The following is a 17155-nucleotide window of genomic DNA, read 5'->3' on the forward strand; positions in this document are numbered from 1 at the left end:
ATAATTTAAAAATAATTATATGTCATACACGTGATATTGCTTTTCATCACTTATTGCTTATATGATGCTGAACAAGATAGCTCCCTTTTCTGTGCCATTCATCAAGGTTGCAGATATTATGCCAAGAAGGAGAACCAGTTAGAGCAGTGGTTCTCAGTGGTCCGAGAGAGGGAAGCAGTCCCTTAGACCCTGCTGGGCTGTGTCGGAAGTAAAAAACGATTTTCATAATATTAAGAGACTTTTCTTTTTAATATGATAGATATAACGCACACCAACAAAAGTTCTGTGCGGGCGGGGTCTTAGTGGGGGAGAAGGGTGGTCCTCAAGAATTAATGGTATAAAGCGGTCCCTAGAGCAAAAAAAGTTAAGAAGGACTGGCTGATTACAAGGCAGCGAGGCAGCGCCGAATGGTGGAGGGAAACCGGTCCCGGAGGCCAGGAATACCTGAGCTCAAGTCCCACCTCCGTCACCCGGGGCAAGTCACTGAACCCGAAAGAGGCAGAAGACGCAGCCCCGCGCAGGTGCTCGGCCCCAACTCCTATCTCTATACGTACGGCCGGACGCCGCAGAAAGTCGGTCTCGTCACTTTTTGTATTTGGCTCCTCTCAACTTATTTATATTGTCTATAGATGTAAATAAGCCCCAGGCGCATTTTAGCCTCAGAAGCCGGATGGAGCCCCGCCCCATTACTGTCTACATAACTCTCGCGAGAATACCATGGGCCCACATGGGTCTCATTCTCTCGTATATATTAATTCGACTATTCCTTTCCACCCCTTCACGGCTCCACTAGTTCCACGCGTCCCGCCCCTATTTCCAGCTACGCCGCTTACGTCTACCCCGCCTCTTCCCGCCGCGTACGCAAGACGCATACTCCGCCTCTTTGCCGCCTCCTTCCGTAGCTTACGCTCTACATATCTACCAACCGCCGAACAGGTCGGCGCCGTGGTCCCGCCCCTCCCGCACGCCTCACGCCTCACGCCTCACGCCTCACGCCTCACGCCTCACGCCTCACGTCTCACGCCGTAACGGCCGACTGAGGATAGGAGGGAGTCTGTCTCCCTAGCCAACCACAGTCCCAGCTACGGCTTATCCCACCCCTTTATGCAAATAGCCTCCTCACCCTCCACCCTCCCTTGTCCCCGTTTTTGTCATTCCCCCCTTTTTCTTTCCTTCCCAGGGTTTTCCTTTTCTTCTTCCCTTTTTTTTTTTTTTTTTAAACGAACCGCACTGTGATTAAAGAGTGGGACCGGGTGGCGGGAACTCCACCCCTTATGCAAATGAAGGGGGCGTGTCCCGGCGCGGAGGGAGGCGGGAGGTTGGGGGGGGCGCTCCCGGGGGCGGCGGTTGCCCGGATGGGCCGTTAGTCGGAGCCGAGCCGCCGAGCGAGCGAGGGAGACGGGAGGAGCCGAAGCCGGCGCCATCCGCCGCCATCCGCCCCCGCCCCGCCGCCATCCCGCCCCGGGGAGCCCCAGACCCCGGCCTCGGACCCCGCGCACCCGGCCAGGTGAGTCTGCGGGGGGGCGCGCAGCGGGGCAGCTACCTCATTCCCGGCGCGGGTGGCGGCCGGCGGTTGCGACGGAGGGGCTGGCGCTAGAGGCGGCGGTAGCGGCGGGGGGAGGAGGTAGAAGCAGCAGCAGCCATCAGCCGCCGCCATTTTGTCCTCTTCTCGCTGCCGGGGCCCGACCGCCCCTCCCCCGGGGCCCCCCCACCCCCCCTCCGTTCCCCTCCCCCCTCCCCAACTCTCCAAGGGGGCGATAACCTGCCTCCCCTAGCTTCCAACGGGGCGACCCTTGCTTCTTCAGGGGTGTCCCTATGTCCCTCAACTTGGGGTAACAGCTTCCCCCGCAGAAACAACCCCCTTTCTATTCCCTTCCTCCATATTGTACCCCGGCCCCCCTCTCCTGGCTCTTTACTGACTCGCTAGAACTTAGCCCTCCCCCACGCTCCAGGTCCCTTCTCCCCGTGTCACCTCATTTCCCCTCCTTCCGGGTCGCCCTGAGCCCGGCTCCCCTAGATAATCCTTTTATTCCCCTCACACACTCATCCTTCCCTTTCTCCTCGCCGTTTCCCTTTTCCTTCCCTATCTCTAATTTGCAGGTGCCCCTCCGTGCCTGCCCTTTCCTCCCTCACATCATCCCTGACCCTGACCTGCTCCCACCTAGGGCCTGTTTGTCCCACTCTCTCCCCCCAGCCCCTTTTTCCTTCCCCAGCGGACATTTCACTTTCTCTTCCCTTCACCTTTTTGCTCCCTCCTCTGATCAAACTAGACATCCCCCCATTGGTAGCTCACCACCAGTGGGTTCCTCTTTTAGGATGATTCCCCATTCCTTTCTGGGTATGGGCCAGTCCTTCCCCTTGGGAATAACTTCCTGAGATGTACATGATGATGTACACCTTATTTTGTACACCTGAGATGTACACCTTATTTTCCCCTCTGTAAGGAAGCAGGCCCCAATGTTCTTCTCCTCCTAGAATATTCCACCCCTCCCCCTCCTCCAGCTTGACAAAAAGAAATTTTACCTCCCATCCTTTGGGCCCTAAAGGAAGGGGATGCGCTGCCTCCCTTCCCCTACACATGGCAGGCGTAGTGCAGCTGAGGAACTGGGGATAAGGAATCCTCTATTGCGCCTGAAGATAAGGGAGCAACCACGGGTCTGGGATTTTTAAGTTCTGAGAAGAGGGAGGTGAAAGGGAAGGTTGGGGGTTGGTGGTAGGGCCACCACTGGCCCCTTAGAGGGAAATGTCCAAGTCCATATTACTTTATTTTTTCACCATCTGGATTTGGGAAGATAAGAGTTGGCTGGTGCCTTACCCCAGAATCTGGGTCTGCAGTGTCCTGGGCTCTCCAGGGGCTTGGGCTGTGAGGCAGGCAGTTGTGCAGGTAGTTTGGGTGCTTCAGCCAGAGCGTGTGGGTGAACACTGATTGTTCCTCTGAGCATTTCTCAGACGCCAACCTCCATTCTGGCTAGGCAAGCTCATAAAATTCCCAAACTCCCAGCATCCCTCTTTCCTAACCCTCCCCAGATGGGACAGAAGGCATGCTGGGAATAGAGCCTGGGGCCCTGGGCCCTGAAACTGGGCTGGGGAGTTTAAAACTGAATGGAGATTTGAAAAGTGTTGGGACTGAGCTTTCTTTTTTTGGTAAGCTATGATCATCCTGGTTTTCTCTGGAAAAAGGATTAACGTAATCTATTTCCTTTGAGGGAAAAATACATACTTTTTGTTTATTTACTGGGAAGTAGAAAGAGCTAAGGACAAAGAAGGAGAGACCTGACGTTTTCCATAATGACTAAAATGAAGTCCTTAAGTTGGTAACATTCCTTCCCTCCCTCCCCCCCACCCCCCATGCCTCTGATAATCTGTGACTTTACATTGTGATATCAGAGGATGAGGCCAGGTAGGAAGATCTATTGCTAAAAGGCAACAAGGTTTGAAATTCATGTGTCCCTGAGTTTGGAAGGTACGAGAAATATTTCTATTTGGGTGTCTGAGCATGATAGAAAGCTGAGACTTTCAATAAAAGAATGAGCCAGGGATAGGGATCTAAGATATCTTTGACTCTGAAGAAAGTGAGAGCTGGGCATAGCCCTCCTCGTGTGTTCCTGAGAGAACAGCAAGTGAGGTGCTGGAACCCCACCTGCAGGCTCCAGCACGTTTCGGGGGAGGCGCCTGTAGGACCCAACGTACTCAATGAGCTTCCAGCGCGATGTCCGATCGCTCGGGGCCGACTGCCAAGGGGAAGGATGGAAAGAAGTATTCCTCGCTCAACCTGTTTGATACATACAAGGGCAAGTCCTTAGAGATCCAGAAACCCGCTGGTGAGGGCCCTTATGGGAACGTTGCCATGTTGGGGGGGATGGGGACAGAAATGATGGGAGTGCTTAAGGTCCTTTGGGGGAACCAGACATAGTGGAGACATGAGATGCCAAAGGAACACAAGAGGGCTTAGCAAGTCTACCCTAGGGATATAGAGGGAGGGGGTAGATACCTGATTTCTGGGTAGGAGTTATTTTACCTCCCACAAAGGCGTGTCTGTGGCTTCCCATCTATAGATACGTAAGAACTGGAGGCAAAGAAATGAGGGCTAGGAAAAGTTCAGGGCTAGCATACCCTACCTTAACTAGCCCAGGGACTTCTTGTCCTACAGTAATTCCCAGAGATTAATGGTCAGATTGGTCCCTTCATCAAAAATGGTGTAAATGGTTGGTGTCTGGCATTGGAGCCAGATCTCTCATGGGGTAGGTTGTAGGCACTCCTGATCCTTCTCTACCTCTTTCCTGTAGTTGCTCCTCGACATGGCTTACAGAGTCTTGGGAAAGTTGCCATCGCCCGGCGCATGCCACCCCCAGCCAATCTGCCGAGTCTGAAAGCCGAGAACAAAGGCAATGACCCTAATGTCTCGCTAGTGCCGAAAGACGGGACAGGATGGGCAAGCAAACAGGAGCAGCCCGACCCCAAGAGGTGTGGGGACAGAGAATAGGTGTTGGGGCTTCAGCTTTTCTCATAGGGGATCTGGTGTAATAGAGTTAGGCTTTGGATTTTCTTTTCATGCACAAACACGAGAACCAGAAGCAAGGACAATGGGGATCTGAAGAGGGCTGGGGCCTGAGTTTTCATCATTCTGATTTCATTGTGGTTTGCTAAGATGTCTTGTCTAAATGGATAGGAGAGATGGATAGTCCCAGGCTTAACCACTCTGTCTTTCCATCTCCCTCCAGTTCCGATGCCTCAACTGCTCAGCCGCCGGAATCGCAGCCACTGCCGGCTTCACAGACGCCTGCCTCCAGCCAGCCGAAGCGCCCCCCAGCAGTCCCCGAGGTATTATTTAGGGAGGTTCAGCCATACTCAGGATAAAGAGAGAAAGACTTCTGAGGCCCCTGGCTCACTTTTCAACTTTCATTCCTTTTCCAACAGAACGCCCCTTCGGTTCCAAGCGGAGTAAAGTCTTGGGCACAAGCCAGTGTCACCCATGGAGCGCACGGGGATGGTAAGTTGAGGGCACTGGAATAAACTGCCTGAAGGACAGTTATGTGTATGTTTCCTTTGCAGTACTCCTTCATTGCCTTCCTGTTTAGTAACCCTTTTTCTTGGGCCTAGGCTCTGTGATGTACTCCCTAAAGGCAATCAGAGGTTTGATTGTTTGCTTTGGTCATGTGCTGATCCTCTAGTCCAGGTTCATCTTTCCAGGAACCATGTTTCTGTTATGTTAGACTTTTTAGGGATAGGCAGAATATCTGTTAGCAGAACCAGCTTTCCTTGAGTGATAAGTTGGAATCCCCAAATCCACCTGTGAGGTGGGGGAGAAGAGGAATCCAGTCTAAAATCTGATAAGTGAGTGTTTTACAAATGTTTGATAGTGTTAAAGTCTTTCTGTCCTTCACTCATCCTTTGTAGGTGGAAGGGCATCAAACCTACTGTCACGATTCTCTCGAGAGGAATTTCCGACCCTGCAGGCGGCTGGCGACCAGGACAAGGCTGCCAAGGAAAGGGAGTCTGCCGAACAGTCGTCTGGGCCCGGACCAAGCCTCCGCCCCCAAAGTGTGTCCCTCTTTTAAAAAAAGTTTTATTGCTACTTTTTAAATTTTCATTTTTACTACCTGTTGTCCCTTTTTCCCTTTCAAGGGGTGACTCAAAATTACTTCTTCATCCCGTTATTATTGACCTGTGTGGTATTTCCAATATATCCTTTCCCAGTAAGGGAAAGTTTCTGTCCCAGAACCAGTTGCTGGCTTGATCAGCTTTGTTCATCCTTGTTCCTGTTACCCATGTTACCCTGTTACCTATGTTACATATGCTCCTGAATAGTCACATCTCTTTGTTTTTCTTTCCCTTTTTCCTGTCTCTTAATATCCAACCTTGTACCAGATGCCACAACTTGGAGGGATGGAGGTGGGCGGGGCCCTGATGAGCTGGAGGGCCCGGACTCCAAACTCCATCATGGTCACGACCCCCGGGGGGGGCTCCAGCCCTCTGCTCCCCCCCAGTTCCCTTCCTATCGCGGAATGATGCCGCCCTTTGTGAGTTGTGGGTTTTGAGAGAAAGGAGTCTTGGGCTAAGGAATAAAGGAACAGCAAGAGGGTTGGAGCAGGGATTTGGAGGGGAAGATTGGACCTCTTAGATTCCCCTCTAAGTGCGAGTGTTGGGACCTCTTGCAGATGTACCCCCCATATCTCCCGTTCCCTCCTTATGGACCACAGGGGCCTTACCGATACCCTACTCCTGATGGGCCCAGGTGAGAGAGCAAGCACTGGGTTTGGACCTGGGGTGGATGGGTTGTGGGGTTGAGGGTTAGGATATAGAATCTGGGAAACTGGACAGACTGGGACCTTTGAGGGAATGAGATGTATCTCCTAGGAAACAGAGCCCCATTTAGAAGTGTAATCCATTCACATACCCTTAATGCAGCCGATTCCCCCGGCTGGCTGGCCCCCGGGGCTCAGGTCCCCCCATGCGCCTGGCAGAGCCTGTGAGCCGACCCTCCATCCTCAAGGAGGATAACCTCAAGGAATTTGACCAGCTGGATCAGGAGAATGATGACGGTTGGGCGGGTGAGTGGAGAATCCAAGGAGAGCTGGAAAAAGGGAACCTATGAAACAGGATCTCCTAGGAGAAAAAAAGCTAGGACTAATGAGGGAAAGGATAAGAACTTCCAGGATACATGGGGGCTGGGGGTGAGGTGGATGTACTAATAGTGAAGAGTTTGGGGAATTAGGGCTATAAAAGGAGACACTTTGAGGGGTCATTTGGAACGAGAGAATTGAAAGAGACAGACACTGAATCAATGTGTCCACCAATTAATGTAATTTATCCACCACTACTATCTTCTCCCCCATCCCCACCCAAGTCTTGGTCTCAACCCTAGAGGGAGGAGTGGTCAGCCAAATATTCCAAGCCAGATACCCAGGTCCCAGCAGAAAGAGACCAGGTTTACCAGCTTATGCCCTCTCCCTTCAGGGGCCCATGAGGAGGTAGACTACACGGAAAAGCTCAAGTTCAGCGATGAGGAGGATGGTCGTGATTCTGATGAAGAGGGAGCAGAGGGCCAGTGAGTGGGGGTGGAAGGTGGGGGCATTCCAGTTCTCTGAATTCTGAGGTCCTCTGGTTCTTGGAGTAATTCACCTTCGATGAAGGAGGAAATGAGTACCGTTAACCTAGCTCTGATTGCCCTTGTTCCTCTTCCCACAGCAAGGAGTCCCGTCCTTCTAGTGAGGATCGGCCCCCTGACACAGACAACAAGAAGGGCTGCTCTCCTGGAAATGAGCCGCCCCCTCCCAAGGCAGCCTGGACAGAGACCTCTCGGCCTCCTGAGGCAGAGCCTGGGCCTCCTGCCCCTAAGCCTCCCCCACCCCCACCTCACCGAGGCCCCACTGGGAATTGGGGACCTCCTGGAGACTATCCAGTGAGTATTGACAGGGAGCATTGTGAGATATATGAGAAATATGGTATCAAAGGGGAGGGGAATAGTATCTTGTGGAAAGTTAGTGCAGTATGGACTGATAAGAGAGCCAGGATTACATGAGGAGGAGGCAAGGTGATGTGTAGGTGGTAGAGCACTGAGTTAGGGGCAGACACACCTGGGTATAAATCCTTGACTTAGCACTTTTCTTATTTGGGGCAAATGTCATCATTTTGGGCTTTAGTTTCTTTGTCTCAAGTGAGCTGGATCAGGTGATCTCTAAGGCCCCTTCCAGTATGAAATATTGGGGTTTTAAGAATGCCACAAGAAGAGATGGCGGAAATAAAATGACGTCAGAGACAAAATGATAGAGAATTGTTTGAGGGTGGATGAAGCCTGAGATCTAGAAAGAAGGGAGGTAGGTGATCAAAACAAGCTCTGAGGAGGGAAAGACTAGTGAAGTGTTTCTCCATCTCTCCCACAGCTGAGGTCCCTGTAGGAGGACTAGGCAGGGTTTAGGTGGTGTAGAATATGGAGCCAGAGAGCCAAATATTAGTGAAGCTATATGGAAGTGAGTGTCTGATACTTGTCCACGTCTGTCATCAGGATCGTGGAGGCCCACCCTGTAAGCCACCAGCACCTGAAGATGAGGATGAAGCTTGGCGGCAACGTCGGAAGCAGTCGTCATCAGAGATCTCTCTGGCAGTAGAGCGGGCACGAAGGCGCCGAGAAGAAGAGGAACGACGTATGCAAGAGGAGCGACGGGCAGCCTGTGCAGAGAAGCTTAAGCGACTGGATGAAAAGTTTGGGGCTCCTGACAAACGACTCAAAGCAGAGCCTTCTGCTCCCCCTGCTGCCCCTCCCACCCCAGCTCCACCTCCTGTTGCCTCCAAAGAGCCCCCAGCACCCTCAGCACCACCTCCAGTGCTAGCCCCACCTGCTGAGAAGGAGCCTGAAGAGCCAGTCCTGGTCCCTGCTGCCCCTGCCCAGCCTGCCCCTGCCCCTGTGTTGGCTCCAGCTCCCACCTTAGTGAGCGGTGGCAGCAGTAGCAGTACCAGCAGCAGCAGCTTTGATGCCAGCCCAGGTATGCAGTACATAGCCAGATGTATATTCCCGGTTTGTGGAGTTATTTTGGCTGGTTTGGGCCCAGGGAACGATTAGTGGTAGGATGAAAGAAGAGCCCTCACCCTCATGACTATGAACTGGGAAGGGATGATTTAATGGACTAAATAATCTCTTGAGTGAGTTGACTCCGATTTCCATTTGGTTCGACAAGGAAGAATAAGGGCTTGTAGAGAAGATGTTAACATTGTCTTGAGGAACACTAGCATGAGGGAGGGTTTCTTAGGTCTGACTGTGTGAGAACAGTTTCTGTTTGTTTTGAAGGCAGGGAGATAGTTACTTTTGAGTGTAGTTAGGAATCTGTTTGCTTGAGCCATCTTGATTTTTCTTCTCCCCCTCAATTTAGCGGAGCCTCCACAGCCACCAAAGGAGGCCCCTGAGCCACCAGAAGAGGTTCCCCCACCTACCACACCCCCAGCTCCCAAGGTGGAAGCCAAGGTTGATGGAGCTGGGCCAACCCGACAGCCCCCTAACCAGGGGCTGGGCTATCCCAAATACCAGAAGTCTCTGCCTCCCCGCTTTCAGCGTCAGCAGCAAGTGAGCTTGAGGCCCTTTCCCCGCGATTCCCCATGGTTCCCCATCTCTCCAGTTTCACCAGTGTTTGTTGTGACCGTTGACCACTTTGTAGAGCATTCTGCTCTTTGTCTCCATTGAATTTTATCTCTATCTCGTTTCATTTTGGTTTAGTTTAGGCCTTGGCTTTTCTCCCTCTGTCTTTATTTCTTCAGCTCCTTGGTATTTCCCGTCCTCATCTTTCTTCTCCATGCTCACTCTTCTTCCAGTCTCACCCCGTGTTCCTTTCTATGATAGGATGATTTTTTACACTTTTTTTCCCAGGAGCAGCTTTTGAAACAGCAGCAACAACAGCAATGGCAGCAACACCAGCAGGGCCCCGCCCCTCCTGCTCCAGTGCCCCCATCACCTCCACAGCCAGTGGCCATGGGCGCTGTGCCACCCCCCCAGGCTCCACCCCCGCCACCTAAGGCCCTGTACCCTGGCTCACTAGGCCGGCCACCACCGATGCCCCCAATGAACTTTGACCCTCGTTGGATGATGATCCCACCTTACATGGATCCCAGGCTGCTCCAGGGGCGGCCTCCCCTCGATTTTTACCCTCCAGGTGTACATCCTTCTGGTAAGGAGTGGGCGTTGTTAAATGGGCTAGTGAAGGGAGAACGGGAAGATCTCTGAGATAGAATTAGGGTTAGGATGAACATTATTTTGATTTTTGACAAGAGGTTTTCAGAGTTCTGAGTGGTTGTACCCATTACATGGGAATGTTAGTGCCAAAGTCTTATCCTTTTTCCTAACCACCATCCCATACCTCAGGTCTGGTTCCCCGGGAACGCTCAGACAGTGGGGGCTCGGGTTCAGAGCCTTTTGATCGGCACCCACCTCCCCTCCTAAGGGAACGAGGGACCCCACCAGTGGACCCAAAACTGGCTTGGGCAGGAGATGTCTTTGCCACTGTGCCTGCTGACAGCCGCCCTCTCACTTCTCCATTGCGCCAGGCCCCAGAAGAGGATGACAAGGGCATAAGGTGAGATGAGACGGAAGAAATCCTAAGTCCTCAGCAGATTTGTAGATTGAACAGATAAACTTAAAATCTTTTATATGGATGGGAAAGATTGGTGTGTGCACATCCTTAGGGAGAGGGGAACGTTTGAATTGCTAGAAATATTTCCATCATGAATCCTAGGTCTTTTCCTTCATATCCCAGTATGCTGATTCTGTACCATTTTTGTTTCTGTTCTACTTTCCAACATCATTTTTTATATAGAAGTGAGACTCCTCCAGCTCCTCCTCCACCACCCTACCTGGCCACTTATCCAGGCTTCCCTGAGAATGGGGCCCCTGGTCCCCCACTTTCTCGATTTCCCTTGGAGGAATCAGGCCCCCCGGGCCCTCGTCCAATTCCTTGGCCTCCTGGCAGTGATGAATCAGCCAAATTGTCAATCCCACCCAAGAAGGAACCCCCCAAAGAAGAATCCCAGCAGCTAGGGGGACCAGAAACTGGGCGTAAACCCCCCCGGAGTGGTGGCGGCGGGGGCCAAGGCCCACCACCACCACGTCGTGAGAGCCGAACAGAAACCAGATGGGGTCCTCGCCCAGGTAGTAGTCGCCGTGGTGGACCGCCTGAGGAGCCAGGGGCACCCCCTCGCCGTGCTGGACCTATCAAAAAAACTCCACCCCCTGCAAAGGCAGAAGAACTGCCTCCCAAGCCTCTTGAGCCAAGTGATGAAACCTCTAAGGTCCCCAAACCTGATGCTCTCAAGGTCTCCAAGGGAAAAACAGCAGGCTCCAAGGAAGCTCCCCCAGTTGGGGCCCTGTCCCCTGCACCTCGACTTCGTCGGGATTACTCATATGAGCGTGTGGGGCCAACTTCCTGTCGAGGCAGGGGGCGTGGAGAGTACTTTGCCCGGGGTAGGGGTTTCAGAGGGACCTATGGGGGAAGGGGCAGAGGTGCCCGAAGTCGGGAGTTCCGTAGCTACCGGGAGTTCCGAGGAGATGATGGCCGGAGCAGTGGGGCTGGAGGACCTTCCCATCCCCCTCCTCCCCGAGGCCGAACAGCCAGTGAGACAAGGAGTGAGGGTTCAGAATATGAGGAGATCCCTAAGCGGCGCCGGCAACGAGGTTCAGAGACAGGCAGTGAGACACATGAGAGCGATCTAGCCCCTTCAGACAAGGAAGCTCCTCCAACGAAGGAGGGGGCAGCACCTCAAGTACCTGTAGCTCCCTCACAACCAGGAGCCCCACCTTCACCAGCTCCAGCTCGATTCCCTGCCACCCGGGGGGGACGTGTTTTCACTCCCCGAGGTGTCCCATCACGAAGGGGTCGAGGGGGTGGTCGACCTCCTCCCCCTGCTGGTCCAGGCTGGAGCCCTCCTGCCAAGTCCCTGGCTCCCAAGAAGCCTCCAGCAGGCCCACTGCCACCAGGCAAAGAAGCCTCAAAGGAGAAGTTGGTTCCAGGACCTTTGCCACCCCAGGCTCGAGGCAGTGGTGGTGGTATAGAAGATGGGGAGCGTCCCCGGAGAAGGAGGCATGGACGGGCACAACAGCAGGACAAGCCACCTCGATTCCGGAGACTAAAGCAAGAAAGGGAGAATGCAGCAAGGGGGGCTGAAGGAAAGGCTCCAGCCTTGCCCCTCACAGCCACACCCCCTGGTCCTGAGGAAGTACCAGTGGCAGCAGTGGTACCCCCACCTCCACGAAGGGCAGCTGCCAAATCACCTGACTTGTCAAACCAGAACTCAGACCAGGCCAACGAGGAGTGGGAGACAGCATCAGAGAGCAGTGATTTTGCCAGCGAGCGTCGGGGAGACAAAGAAGCCCCCCCACCTGCCTTGCTAACCCCCAAAGTGGTGGGAACCCCTGGCAGTGGAGGTGGAGGGGTTGGGGCAAGTCCTGGGGTCCCATCCATGCCCCGAGGTGAGCTGAGCCAGAGAGCCAAAGACCTGAGCAAGCGGAGTTTCTCCAGCCAGCGACCTGGCATGGAACGTCAGAACCGGCGCCCAGGACCAGGGGGAAAGACAGGTGGTGGCGGAGGCAGCGGGGTCCCTGGGGGGAGGGCTGGCCCTGGGCGAGGGGACAAAAGGAGCTGGCCCTCACCCAAGAACCGAAGGTGAGTAGAAACAGGTTCTTAAGCCTGTGGGTCTGGGAGGACAACGTGGGGAAGTGGGCTAGGGTGTTGATTATGTGGGCCCCTGAGGAGATTCAAGAATGAGGCAGGAGTTGTGGTTTCTGGGTGGGAGCAATAAGTGCCTAGGACAAGCTGAAGGTAGAGGTTGTTCTAAAGAACCACTGCTCCCCCAGTCTCAACATACAGAAGGCAGCCATTAGGGAAGGCAAGGGAGCATTTGAGGGAGAAAATACCATCTGGGATTTAGGGGAGAGAACAGTTAGGAAGGCAGTAGAAGTTTAGGGATTTAGACACCATGGATGCTTGGGAGAGGGCAGGTGCTTGGCCAGCACTGGGACTGATGCCAGCCACCCCCTGCCATATCCCCAGCCGACCCCCAGAGGAGCGCCCCCCGGGACTTCCCCTGCCTCCCCCACCCCCCAGCAGCTCTGCCGTCTTCCGCCTGGACAGAGTCATCCACAGCGACCCAGCTGGTATCCAGCAGGCCTTGGCCCAACTCAGCAGCCGACAGGGGGGTGCAGCTGCCCCAGGGGGCCCCCCGAGGCCCAAGCCAGGGGCCCCCCCAGCCCCTCAGGGCCCCTCTCCCCGGCCCCCAGCACGATTCGAGCCCCCACGGGCCAGCAGCAACGGTGTAGGTGGCACCGGTGAGCTGGGAGAAATGGCTTGGAGGTGGGGTGGGGTAGGCAATGCCTTTGTCACCAAAGGGAAATATGAGTCCGGGTGGGAGGTCTGTTTATCAAGGGCCCAAAGTACTAGGATCTCTTCCCATCCCTTACCTCTCCCATCCCCACCTACCCCCCAAAAAGTAAAGGTTGGGGTGGTGAAGAGACCCTAGGATTCTGGATCCATATGCTACCAGGTTTTCCCCATTTTTCTCAGAGCCCCACTTTGCGGAGCCAGGGCCATTGGTGAGGGGGGTGAGTGGGACCTCCCGGGACTCTACTGGGGTTAATCCCTTCCCCCCCAAACGTCGTGATCGGCCTCCTCGAAAGCCGGAGCTTCTACAGGAGGTGAGAGGGGGCTGGGGCTATACTCTTATTTTCCTTGTCCTAAAGGTTTCCAGGCCTGCCCCTCATCCTGAGCTTTTGGTATTGTTAATCATTGTCTCAAATCTCCCTTATTTTCTATGTTCCATTCACCTACCTGTTGCCCCTACTTCTTTCTGTCTCTGCCTTATTTTCCACCCTGTATCTTCTCCACCTTCAATATCCCCTCTTCTTCTGATCTTTCTCTCTGCAGGAGTCTTTGCCTCCTCCTCATAGCCCTGGATTCCTAGGTCCCAAACCAGAGGGACCCAATCCACGGGGAGAGCCCAGAGATGCAGGCACAGAGGCCCTGGCTCCCCATATCTGGAATCGTCTGCATACTAGTGAGTGGAACTGCAGTAGGAGAGGAGATTTTGGGGTGATCCAAGGCAAACTCTAGGATTGTTATCACCCACCCCATCTAACTAATTTTTCCCTTTGGGCCACTTTAGCCACCAGCCGAAAGAGTTATCGACCTGGCTCAGTGGAACCCTGGATGGAGCCCCTCAGCCCTTTTGAAGATGTGGCTGGCACAGAGGTGAGCAAGATGGGGCAATCTGGGCATCTAGAGTGGGTATATCCATAAAGGCTGACCACTTTACTGTCTTATATTCAGTATGATGTCTGTACATGTTCACATCTCCTTTGTGTTCATCCTCCTTCATCTGTCTGTCCTTTGTGGGGGTGACTTGGGAAGACTGTATTTCAATTGGAGACTGATTACTTTCTTCTCCCCCATCCTATGCCAGATGAGCCAGTCTGACAGTGGGGTGGATCTGAGTGGCGACTCTCAGGTTTCATCAGGCCCTTGCAGCCAGCGAAGTTCCCCTGATGGGGGGCTAAAGGGGACAGGGGAGGGTGCACCCAAGCGGCCTGGAGGCCCCTCACCCCTGAGCACTGCCCCTGGTGAGGGTCCATCTGGCTCTGAACCCTCTGACCCTCCAAGGAGACGTCCTCCTGCGTCCCGTGATGGGGACAAGAAGGTAACAGAGATGTAGAAAAGAAGGGAGGTGCAACCTGTAACACAGTCCCTCACTTCCACCTTTGGAAGCCAGAAGGCACTGAGCTCACCTGATTTTGGTCCTTTTTGTTGTGCATCTTTCCTACCCTAGGAGCCACCCCTGCCTCCTGGCCCCATAGGCACAGAACGATCCCAGCGAGCAGATAGAGGACCGGAGACTGGTCCCCTCCGGCCCTCTCACCGACCTGGTCCCCCTATCCAATTTGGAACCAGTGACAAGGTTTGTCTGGACCTGGACATTTACATATTGGAAACTGGTTGGGGGGGTAGAGAAAGGGCTGGGAGAAAGATCGTCCAGGAACCTGATGTCTTTTGATATCCTGCTGTGATCTTAGGACTCTGACCTCCGCCTAGTGGTGGGAGACAGTTTAAAACCAGAGAAGGAGTTGTCACAATCTGGGCCTGAGGTGGTAAGTAGGTGGTAAGAAGGATTGGGGTCTGGTGTTTGGGAGAGGAGAGTTGGGAAGAGAGGACAGGTGCCTGGCTCCCTCACATGACATGAAGGCCTTTCCTTTTCTCAGCCTGCTCCAGTACCCCGAGACTGGGAATTGCTCCCCTCTGGTCCCACCTCAGCTGAGCCAACATCCAAAAGTCTGGGCCCTAGCCACTGTGGCCCAGAACCCAACCCCTCGGGTCCCCGCCTGTACCCTGAGGTCTTCTACAGCAGCCCAGGGCCTCCAGGCACCCAGGTATGTTCCTCTCCCATTCCCCTCATCCCAGTCTTTTCTGCCAGATTCCCCAGATATCACTATACCAGAGAATCCTGGCAGACTGCCTACCACTTCCCTATTTGTTCTTTTCCCCTCATTTACCTGTAGTACTCATTTCACATCATACTTAGCTAAGTTATTTGTGTGTCATACATCTGCTGGATTGTAAGCTCCATATGGGCAAGCTACAGAGCCTAGCACATAATGAGATCCCAATAAATATTTTTTGAATGAACAGATACTGCAATGCCTCTCCCAGGCACATCTTCAGTGGGCAGATAAGATCCCCCATTGGGGAGATAAATGCAAAGAACTATCCCAGTCTCACTTTGTTTCCATTAGGTTCCAGGGGGAACAGTGGACTCTCAGCTGCACCCCACCAATGGTGGCTTCCGCCCAGGGACCCCTTCACTGCACCCCTACAGGTAAAGAAAGACGAAGAATCTAGTACCTTGAGAGGTTAAAGAATGGGGGACTAGTAGGGATTTGTAACTGGACTTTCTGCCTTTCCTCCTCTTCACTTTGTTCTCCTTACTCTCCAGGTCACAGCCCCTCTATTTACCCCCTGGCCCAGCTCCTGCTTCAGCACTGCTTTCAGGCGTAGCCCTCAAGGGCCAGTTCCTGGATTTCTCAGCATTGCAGGCAGCAGAGCTGGGGAAGCTGCCAGCTGGGGGTGTCCTCTATCCCCCACCTTCCTTCCTCTACCCACCGGCCTTCTGTCCCAGTCCCCTGCCTGACCCCCCTTTGCTGCAGGTGAGAAATAAGGATATTGGTGTGGGTGGTTGGAGCTGGGAATTTGGGGACCCTGAGCTTCTATGAAGCCCTTTCTTTCTAGGTGCGCCAGGACCTGCCATCCCCTTCAGATTTCTACTCCACTCCTCTGCAGCCTGGTGGCCAAAATGGCTTCCTGCCACCAGCTGCCCCCACCCAGCAGGTAGCACCCTTCAAACCTTCCCCAGATCCCTTTGCTGTTCTATCACCATCCTTTCAGTCATTTTCCCCTAACATGTCTTCTGATAGAGCTGGTCTTAAGTACAGTGCCTTATTTTCCATGTTTCTAGACCTGCAAAAAAAACCAAAACAAAACTTCCTTACTAGGTGGGTGGTAGTGGTGGTGATTGTTTTTAAATTTTTGTTTCACACTCCAATTTCTCCTATAGATGCTGCTACCAGTAGTGGAGTCCCAGCTACCTGTGGTGAACTTCAGCTCCTTGCCTCCAGCCCCACCTCCTGCCCCACCTCCACTTTCCCTGCTGCCTGTGGGCCCTGCCCTACAGCCCCCAAGTCTGGCTGTCCGGCCTCCACCTGCTCCGGCAGCCCGGGTGCTACCCTCACCCGCCCGGCCCTTCCCTCCCAGCTTGGGGAGGGCAGAGGTGAGAGGCTGGAAATTGATGGGGAAAGGGATCAAAACTGGAGACTTAAAGGCAGGTTCTGAGGTTTCTCTCTCTCTTACATTTTCTCCCAGCTACACCCAATGGAACTGAAGCCGTTCCAGGATTATCGAAAACTGAGCAACCTCGGGGGACCTGGGGCTCGAACCCCCCCAGCTGGAAGGTGAGGAACTGGGGGATTTTAGCTCACCCCATGGTATTCAGGACTAGAGTCATCTCTTAGTCTTGCCCATGATGATTATTCTGTATTCCATAGGCCCTTCTCTGGTCTCAGCTCCCGACTTAAAGCCCCACCCACTGGATATAGTGGTGTTGGTGTGTTCCGCACACAGCGCTTCGACCTCTACCAGCAGGTGAGGAAAATGATATACCCCTTAGCCACTTGTCATGACCTGTAAAATAAATACTACCCAAATTCTAACTCTTGCCCCCAGTTTGGAAACTGGCCTACCCTCAATGATCCCCAAGTCTGTTTCTCACCCTCCCAGTTTGACTCCATGTGTACCTGCCCTCAGGCCTCCCCACCAGATGCCCTGCGCTGGATGCCGAAGCCCTGGGAGCGGGCAGGGCCACCCTCTCGTGAGGGTCCACCCCGGCGGGCAGAGGAGTCAGGGCCCCGTGGGGACAAGGATCCTGGGTTGCCCCCACCCCGCTGAGGGAGCTGTCCCCCCCAACCCCCCCACCCCCCCGGGGCCTGTACATAGATATAAATATATAAGGGGGAAGGGGGTGGGTGGGGAGGGGTTGTGGGGCTGGGGCCTCCCTCCCCCTCCCCCCTCTTCCCCTGGGCCCCTATCCCTGGGGCCGTTTGTTTAAAAAAGAATAAAAGGATTTAAAAAAATATCTG

At 53.9% G+C, this 17155-nt stretch overlaps 2 protein-coding genes and 1 non-coding gene across 5 annotated transcripts in view; 2 read left to right on the top strand and 1 right to left on the bottom strand.

Annotated features, from left to right (window-relative positions):
* The window catches only part of LTB (lymphotoxin beta), a 44651-nt gene extending 41676 nt beyond the window's left edge, over nt 1–2975 (bottom strand). Inside the window, exon 1 of the mRNA XM_072637533.1 lies at nt 2816–2975. Within this exon, the coding sequence (XP_072493634.1) occupies nt 2816–2942 (127 nt within the window). The 5' untranslated portion in view covers nt 2943–2975. The remainder of the gene's footprint in view (nt 1–2815) is intronic.
* PRRC2A (proline rich coiled-coil 2A) lies at nt 1145–17149 on the top strand. 3 transcript variants are annotated; one of them, XM_072637444.1, is made up of 31 exons: nt 1145–1507; nt 3647–3821; nt 4287–4464; nt 4722–4821; nt 4918–4990; nt 5398–5541; nt 5869–6020; nt 6159–6235; nt 6409–6551; nt 6958–7048; nt 7189–7402; nt 8006–8483; nt 8868–9058; nt 9359–9656; nt 9851–10061; nt 10302–12143; nt 12531–12805; nt 13041–13171; nt 13401–13530; nt 13639–13724; nt 13936–14169; nt 14299–14427; nt 14543–14617; nt 14729–14896; nt 15260–15342; nt 15460–15670; nt 15753–15851; nt 16078–16290; nt 16383–16471; nt 16565–16661; nt 16797–17149. In XM_072637444.1, exons 2-31 carry the CDS (start codon nt 3710–3712, stop codon nt 16962–16964), a joined length of 6492 nt encoding a protein of 2163 aa, XP_072493545.1. In that variant the 5' UTR covers nt 1145–1507; nt 3647–3709; the 3' UTR covers nt 16965–17149. The 3 variants fall into 3 exon arrangements, with proteins under 3 accessions (XP_072493545.1, XP_072493546.1, XP_072493547.1); XM_072637445.1 differs by having other exon boundaries at nt 16824–17149; XM_072637446.1 differs by having other exon boundaries at nt 12612–12805.
* On the top strand, nt 4017–4152 carry LOC140530647 (small nucleolar RNA SNORA38). Its single transcript, XR_011976075.1, has one exon. It is a non-coding gene; the product is annotated as a small nucleolar RNA SNORA38 (small nucleolar RNA).
* Nucleotides 17150–17155: the final 6 nt, after the last annotated feature.

Source organism: Notamacropus eugenii, chromosome 2 (assembly GCF_028372415.1).
Source record: "Notamacropus eugenii isolate mMacEug1 chromosome 2, mMacEug1.pri_v2, whole genome shotgun sequence".
Taxonomy (NCBI): domain Eukaryota; kingdom Metazoa; phylum Chordata; class Mammalia; order Diprotodontia; family Macropodidae; genus Notamacropus; species Notamacropus eugenii.

Bases quoted from the DNA above. Each gene is read 5' to 3' on its own strand.
- PRRC2A (XM_072637444.1), top strand. From the start codon at position 3,710: ATGTCCGATCGCTCGGGGCCGACTGCCAAGGGGAAGGATGGAAAGAAG. The intron at 12,144-12,530 runs GTGAGTAGAAAC...CCATATCCCCAG, and splicing joins CCCTCACCCAAGAACCGAAG to CCGACCCCCAGAGGAGCGCC. The intron at 15,343-15,459 runs GTAAAGAAAGAC...CTTACTCTCCAG, and splicing joins CCTTCACTGCACCCCTACAG to GTCACAGCCCCTCTATTTAC.